The sequence below is a fragment of the Echiichthys vipera genome, assembly GCF_963691815.1.
Source record: "Echiichthys vipera genome assembly, chromosome: 22".
NCBI classification, from domain to species: domain Eukaryota; kingdom Metazoa; phylum Chordata; class Actinopteri; order Perciformes; family Trachinidae; genus Echiichthys; species Echiichthys vipera.
Window position 1 is genome coordinate 7,241,468 of NC_139847.1, and position 8,353 is coordinate 7,249,820.

Sequence of the window (8,353 nt, forward strand, 5' to 3'; positions counted from 1 at the left end):
AAATACTTTTGTACCAATGAGTTCTGAGAAGAGTTAACACCAATACATCATACCGGAGTCTTGGGTGAGTTTTCAGTGGTTGGCGCAGCTTGTCTGGGTCTTCTTAGAAACAAGGTGAGAAGAGGCACTAGGAGCAGAGAAACCAACCCGATTCCCAGACACAACACAGGCAGCAGCCCTGAAGAAACAACACATGCAGGTTGAACAAATCGCTGCACCGACAAACATACAACACTGCAGACTTTCACACACAGGGTGAACACCTTTATGGAGCTTTTAGAGGGGAGGAGACATTCATGAAAGCCTTTCTTTCTTTCAGATAAGATCATACAAAAGTATTAGGACACAAAAAAAGATGTCCTCTGTGCTCCTGTGTTACTCATGTGATCACATTTAAAAGGCACTTGGGGTTGATTCTGAAAGTCACGACAGGATTTAACGATTTCAGAGCTCGGAAAGTTCAAATGTGACCCGTCTTCAGTCTTCCTCTCACCTGATTTGGATGAAGTTTCGACACACTGAGGGGCGGACTTTGGGGAAGCAGCCATGGAGAAGGTCGGGAAGGAGAAGTTGGCCACAGCGCAGTAGTTTTGACCTGGAGCCAAACCTGAGAACTCCACACGGGACACGGCCTCCTGGGTCCAAACGGTACGGCTCTGCGACAACCACAGAGCAACAGGCTTTTCAAAATAAAACTAGATATTCAAAAGGTAGAAACGATTCACTGACACTTGACTTGATTTAGGGGGACATTTGCTTTCACCACATCTTCACAAAAAAATGACATTTTAAAAGACAACATGAGTGTTTTCTTCTTTATTTTCGTGAATTTCTTAGATTTTATAGTAAAATGAACTTTTAGGAAGCTCCAAAATAATGTTGCATCCCATTGCAGGCGTTTTTAGAAATATACCTACTTTTACAAAAGGTTTCAGCGGTTTTAATCTCTGTGGATATAGTTTTTTACAGCTCTACAGGAGCAAGTCAGTGCAACACTGGGCGCTCTGAGCAGCATCTACGCATGAATGCTTCTTTTTGCATGTCAGACCTGGTAGTCAGATTGATTGATCTTGTTGTACACAGTCACTGTGGTCCAGGGGTCGATCAGTTCAGTGATGGGACAGCACCTCCCCGGAGGGCACCTCCTGCTGGCAGAACAGGGGAACTGCACCTTCACCAACAGCTGGTCATCTTTCAAAGAGGCTGAGACAGAGGGTGGGCTGAAGGCTGGAGTGGGCAAAAGAGAGAGAGAGGGGCAACAGTTTAAAACCATGTGCAACAGAGAGAGGGGGACCTGCAGACTCTCTGTGCTCTGTATCACAGTTTTTCTTTTTAAAAAACTCTCACTGACTGAAGTCACTGTAGTCAAATTTGCGTGGCTTCATCCAGACGGTGGAGCTGGGGCTGAGGTGGACACCCAGGCGGATCATGTTGTACAGCTCATAGTTTGAGAAGGCTTGTGAGACGTCACAGCTGCGGGACGACACCCAAACACACCACGGTACGTCCTGCCAGGGGTCCCTGCAAAAACGTACAGTACACAGTCACATTATGAACAAGCGTTTGTGCAGGAGCAAAAGCAAATATATTCTCTCTTCAAATCACAGGCTTTCATCGGCACATGTCCGAGCAATTTGAAGCAGTCAGCACAGAACAATATAAAACCCTTTTGTACGATTTTCTTTCTCTGTATTTAGGTGGCAACTATGCTACATTATTTAAATGTTGAGATTTTTGGTCTGTTTGGTCATTATACCTATTATTATTATTATTATTATTACTATTATTATTACTATTATTATTGTTATTAAATTTAATTTTATGAAGGTGCAAGGTGCTTAAAATGAAAATATGGCAATATAAATAGGATACTGACATATCTGCACACAGATACATACATACGTCAGTGTGTAACATACATAATACAGTCACACATACATACAGTACATACATGGAAAAACATTAAATTAATAAACTACATAGAAAGAAATAGAAACAATGGATTAGGAGTGGGATGATGCACCGTATATCTTGTTATTGTGTTGATTAATTTCCCTTCTATATGTAAAAGTTAGCAAATACTTCTTGTTGTGAAACCTGATTAAACCTAAATACTTTAATAAAAATCATAACTTTGTGGTCTTAAAAGTAATGTGTGCACACTTAATAATCTGATTTAAAATGTGTAGTATAATGCACAATACATGCAGATGATTGTTATTAATCCCACAGAGAAACTAGTGTGACAGCAGCAGAAGTATTTAAGTCATTAAATGAACTATTATGTATATAACTGGAATACTACTGTATGAGGATAAAGTGTGTCTGCAGTTACAGTTATTGCACTTTGTCTCTGACAGGAGGACTTACCCCTGTGTCTTCGTCTGCACGGTATAGGTGGTATTAGGCCTGGCATGGGGACAATCCCACCGCAGGAGACATCCTAAATCCATTGACTCCACCGCGGGGTAGCAGACTGATCCCATCGACCCTGGGAAGTTCGCACGAAACGCATACACCAAAATAGCACACTCACACCGATGCTCATTGACCTGTTAAGTCTGATTGTCACAACTTTGTTAACACTTGCAAGGCATGAGAGCCCACAGAGGAGAGAACGGCCTACTGAAACACAGGAAACAGCCACAGAAGAACAGCTGTGATATTAACTTCAGTACTCACCAGTGATCAGCAGGGCGACCACGACACACAACCACACCGTGGCTACACCAGGTGTCTCCATGGTGACCTTGGTGACTTCAGGATCAAGTGAGCAAGATTGTGAGGGTCATAACTACAGCGTGTAAGGTGCTGTAGGAGACTGGCAAGACACCCTGTAAGGACACACTGAGGAAGAGATGCAATAAGCTGCAGGAGAGTGGCTGACTGGAGCCAGCACGAAGGTGAAGGGGTGGAGAGATAAGGATTCAATTGAAAGCCGATGATTTTGTAAGAGAGAGGATAGGCTGTAATCTACTTAAGAGGATGATGAGAAGACGTCTGACAGACAGAGAGCGTTAGAGGCAGAAGATAAACTTGTTTCATGATTTCAAAAAGATGTTGCATGACTTTTTACTGTTACTTTACTATTTCTCATCAAACATTGGACCCTTTAATTAAAAGAAGGGTCTTATGTTCACATACAAACATAGGAACATAGGACCTGGAGAACATAGGTTCGCTCCCGCTTTGGTTCTCCCGCTAAATTTAGTACATGTTAACATTGACATTGTGAGCTAGCAATGTCAATGTTAACATGTACTAAATTTAGCGTTGATACAGCCCAGATGACCATTTTTCTTGTTGAACTCATTAGCTCAATTCTAATATCAAAATGCTCACATCGATGCAGATAAAGTTTAGGCTAATGTTTGGCATATTCACCACCTTTGTTTAGCTTGTTAGCATGCTAGCATTTGTTTTATATACCAAAAAGATGAATGCTAACATCTAAATGGGGGTCATCCCTATGTTCCCCAAAAGGGTCCCATGTTCCCTGGTAGCATAAGCCTCTGCAGATTTAATTTGGCATTTTGTTAGGGTCAGGGTGTAGTCAAGTGTTAGGGTCTACACAGTCCTATTTGCTGGGGAATTTGGCACCAATTGTGGAAAAATAACAGACTGGGGAACATAGGAGCCTTTCTGTGAAAACCATAAAGGGTCCTCTGTTCCCCAGCCCAACAAAGCGGGGAACATGGGTTAGCTCCCTCAAAATGCTAGTTCATAATGACAATGCTAACATGCTGATACAGCTCAGTTTATCATAACATCTTTGCTTAGCATGTCAGCATGCTAATGTGTCTTGTTGTATACAAACAGACGTTAGCTAAATGCTTACATCAACATGCTCACTATTACAATACTAGCATATGGATGCTAAACATATGTTATGTACCATGTTGAACCACCCTTTTAGCATGCTAGCTATCTGTAGCTCAGTTTATCTGACCAATGGGCTATCCTGACCTCAACCGTTCAAGGTCAGTGCCTACCTCAACAGTACATTGTGCAACCACATATTGTTAAATAGGCTAAATTTTGACAGATGTCAATGTGCTAGCTACAGTACCAGTGATAATGCTAAGATATTGATGCTAAACAGGTAGCCTAATGTTCTTGTTCACAATCATTGCCAGCATGCTAACATATGCTAACACCAAGCACAAACTACATCTGGGGCTTATCAGTTTGCAAGAAATTAACAGGTGATTTGCAGTAAAAAATGTAAATTTTGACAGATTAGATGAGAGGTTAAGGGATCCCCAAAGTGATTACAGTTTATCCTGAGGGGAACAGGAATGTCCATGAATTTCCACTTAATCCATCCAAATAACATTTTGCTTAAACCTCAAATGTGAACCTCATGATGATGAGAAGTCAAAAAGACGATACCTCATCCAGACACCACGAATGTCTGCATAAACTTTCATGGGAGCCTAATCCATCAAACAGGTGTTGAGATATTTCAGTCTGGAAACTATTGTGGCTAGAAAAAAGAAGCAGATACATATCATGAGAACTGCATTCTATCTTTATTCAATGACATCTTTAAATAATAAGAATCTGTACATCTCTTAAGCAGGTCTTAGACCATTCATTCTCAAAAAGTAACAATATCAATAGCTTCTTTATTAACAATAGTAATACAGTTGAAGTGCTTAACCAGGCGACCAGAACGGCCAACAGAGATCATACAGCAACACAAATCGTCAAAAGAACGGTGTACAGCACACACTTTCTTTTCCTCTCTCTCTCTCTCTCTCTCTCTCACACACACACGCACGCACGCACATCCAGTCTCTCACACTGAATCCACCACACACACGGGACACGTGTCCATTTCACACACAAACAATACAGCAGTGTACCATACACCCTCTTGATAAAGACATTAAAGCAAAACTGCCTGTTCATTCAGAAACAGCACCAAACATAAAAAAAATCATTGCAGCAGTAATAATACTAAGCTTAACATTCCTTATTTCAGCATCATCAATCATAAGAATCTTTACATCTGCGTTACATATACAGGATCCGACCAAACGGGTTCAAAACTGGAGTGTTTAACATGCTGAACGGTTCTGAACGCTGCAGATCAGTCAGATCGGCATGTCGCCCTCAGCCCAGCAGAGGGCGACATGCAACGAGTCACAGACACCAATTTCTTGTCCCACAGCTTTCATAGAGAAAGTCAGCCTGGAGTGTGTTTCAGTAAACTGATCTGCACCAAAAAGCGTGTCTGGAAAATAAGCAGGGTATTGCTGCGTCAAAATCTGTGCAAATTCACGGGAGACCCACTTAATTTCCAGGGAAGAGCTTTTGATGCGGAGTCTTTTTCTGTGTGTATTTGGTGTTTAAGAAGTTTATGTTTGCGCCACCGGCAAGGCGAGTCCCGGCTCCAGGCTGGTGGTGGTGGTTGTGGGGGTAGGAGAGGGCGGCATACCCTTGGGTCCCGGAAAAAGCAGCCCACGTGAGGCAGCATGGTCCACATTCAAGTTCTTGTAGGGGTTCCTGCGTGGTGGAGCTCTGAGACACATTGAAGGGAAGCGAAAGCTAGCGAGGCAGCAGCCGGGACAGGAGATCACCTCCTCCTGGTCCAGGGAGTGCCCGCTGCCGGAGCCAAATGGGGACGAACCCGCAGGGTCACTGGGAGGTGAGTGGTAGCCGTTGTTGTTGGTTGTTGCGGGAGCCACGACCGCGTTGTGGTTGTCTAAATGAGAGAGGGGAGGCAGGCACGGGGGCCCGTTGGAGATGGCCGAACCCCAGCCGTTTGAGAGGGGAGGAGTGGGGGGTTGGATGGGAGTCGACGAGTGGGACGGAGGAAGGGAGAGTTGGGAGTAAGGAGATGAAGTGCTGTTTTGTGTGTCTGGGGAGCTGGAGCAGTCCATGGGCTCCTCCTCGCCATCTTTGTCCAGCAGGTCCAGGGGCGGGTGTTCAAAGGACTGATGAAGACCCGAATCAGCCCCACTCTCCTCCCTGATCTCCTTCTCTTCCCCTAACAGTCTCTCTTCTTCACTCAATCCGTTTGTCTCGCCGGTTACAGCATCTACCTCAGACGTCGTCGACTCCTCCTCCGTAAGGACAGAGTTCGGCGCCGATGTGAGGTGCGGCGGGGGCGTACAAGGTAGCGAGTGGCAGCGCCTGTGCCTCCTCGGTAGCTCATCGCCGTCTGTGTCGGACGCAGAGGGGTCGTCGCAGTCTGGCGGAGGGGGCAGGGTGAAGGTGAGGGAGATAACAGACTTGCTGGGGGTGTCGAACAGCTTGATCTTGCCGCCCTTGAGGTCCTCCCTCTGAGAGAAGGGGTTGACCCGAGCGGGAATTGCCATGGTAACAGAGGGGGGCATATCCGGAGGGTGGAGCATGTCAGATTTGCTGCGGGAGAGGCGCGGATCTGATGGGAGGCAGAGGGATCGTCTTCGTAGAGGACCAATTGCTGGAGAAACAGCTTTAGAAAGAAAAAAGAGGGAATTATATTAATCTGCAGGAGGAAACACGTTTACTGTGTCTTCAGTGCGGAGCATTTGATGACTCACCTTTGACTGTTGGTTCGTCCTTCTGCTTCCTGTCAGCCCGTCTCCTCTCCAGCTCAAACACGATTTGGGAGAAGGATGGACGGAGCTTTGAATTCATCTGGCAGCAGGGAGAAACAAATTCAACAGAAGAGCATGATGGAACAAACAGGACATTTACACGACAAAATTAGACTGATTTGATCTCCTCATTCATTTTTATTTGATGTGATCGTCCATAAACGCAAAAAAAATCAAGGAAATTGTGACAATCTGTAACATTCCTGGCTTCATCTATCAGCTAAATTGATCACACATTTAAACATTAAGGATAAATGTACAATGCTGCAGCGAATTTTAGCATCTGGAACTAAAGATGTGACGCTAAAGCTACTTTTTCTTCCCCACGGTGACGCTACAGATACCTGGAACACCAAGCTAAAGCTAATGCATTATTTTACAACAGTCCTGCAATAAATTCTCTGAAATGTTTCTTACATTACAGCAGGCGATGGCCAGTTCCAGAAAGTCAGGAGGACAGTCTGCCACCATCTGCTGAAAGGTCACCACATCCAGACCAAAATCCTGTACAAAAACGCAGACATGAATGTCAAGCCTCATGCTTTTGTTTGTTTGTGCACATAAAAAAAAAAGCCTTTCAAAACTAACATGAAATAAAAAGAAATCCCTTTATACCACTGACTGGCCACAAGGGGGAGACATACAACAACATTACACACCAACGGTACACAGTATGTCATTTATTGGGAGTTATTTCACCGTTTTTACCAACAAAGAATGTGATACATGTGCCGACCAATTTAATTTAACACTGTTGTTTCTGGAGCTACTTCACCACCGTCTGCAATTTGTTCTTTTATATTTTGCAGCTGTGAGCAGCTTCTCCTTTTTGTCTTTGCATTGCATTGTGGGACAACAGTGAACATCAACAGCACAGTTTTACCATCAATACTGATTCATCATGTTCTCTTAAAGTTTAATTCCGCAAAATCATCCCATGGTCTTTTTCTGCACTTACATACATCAAATAAGCCATCGAGACAGTTTTTTTCATGTATCAACTGTTAACGGAGAAATCCGGCAGAGTTGCTAACAGTCGGACGTGGCTAACACTGATTAAAACGTCTTTTTTAACCACTAATACTGCTCAAAATAACACCAAACCTCTGCAGTAGCATGAGAAGAGTCCCTACACATAAAACAAAGCACCAATGGGCTCCTTCCTTTTGGATTGACTTTAGTATTTGACTTGAATGGACTTTACTATGAGAGGAGCTGGTACAGGGGCCAGTAGTAACTCTGGGTTCACTAACTACGTTGTTGGTGCTTTGTTTTATATTTAGGGACTCTTCTCATGCTACTGCAGAGGTTTGGTGTTATTTTTAGCAGTATTAGTGGTTAAAAAAAAGACGTTTTAATCACTGTTAGCCACGTCCAGCAGTTAGCGACTTGGGATGATTTTGTACCAGAATTCACTTTAAGGGTGCAGGAGAATCACACAGCATAAACACTGTTTAATACACAAATTATAAAAAGGCACTGTGTGTATTTTGTCAGTTATTTGTAGCATTTTGAGACATGCAATCTCATCTCAGGATCAAGTCAGCTTCCTGTTTGTATCCTTCCTGTTTGACAATCAGCAGATGAGATCAGTCCAAAATGTGATAACCACCTTTTTACATATTTTTAATCATCTTTGGTGGGTTGAAACTTCAAACTCGAGTCATTTTGACACTTCTGTTTGCACAACAGTCATATGCTTTTGAAATACTGACAGCAAGTAAATTCATTCAGGAACTGTCCCATTCATGCAGTGATAAAAT

The 8,353-nt window shown here is 43.4% G+C and overlaps 1 protein-coding gene across 1 annotated transcript in view; it reads right to left on the reverse strand.

The window, feature by feature from the left end:
* Nucleotides 1-4,519: 4,519 nt before the first annotated feature.
* Nucleotides 4,520-8,353, reverse strand: part of tesk1b (testis associated actin remodelling kinase 1b) — a 29,774-nt gene continuing 25,940 nt past the window's right edge. The window contains exons 9-11 of the mRNA XM_083937368.1: nucleotides 7,008-7,094; nucleotides 6,534-6,630; nucleotides 4,520-6,445 (exon numbers count right to left, since the gene is read on the reverse strand). Coding sequence (XP_083793494.1) covers nucleotides 5,364-6,445; nucleotides 6,534-6,630; nucleotides 7,008-7,094 — 1,266 coding nt within the window. The 3' untranslated portion in view covers nucleotides 4,520-5,363. The remainder of the gene's footprint in view (nucleotides 6,446-6,533; nucleotides 6,631-7,007; nucleotides 7,095-8,353) is intronic.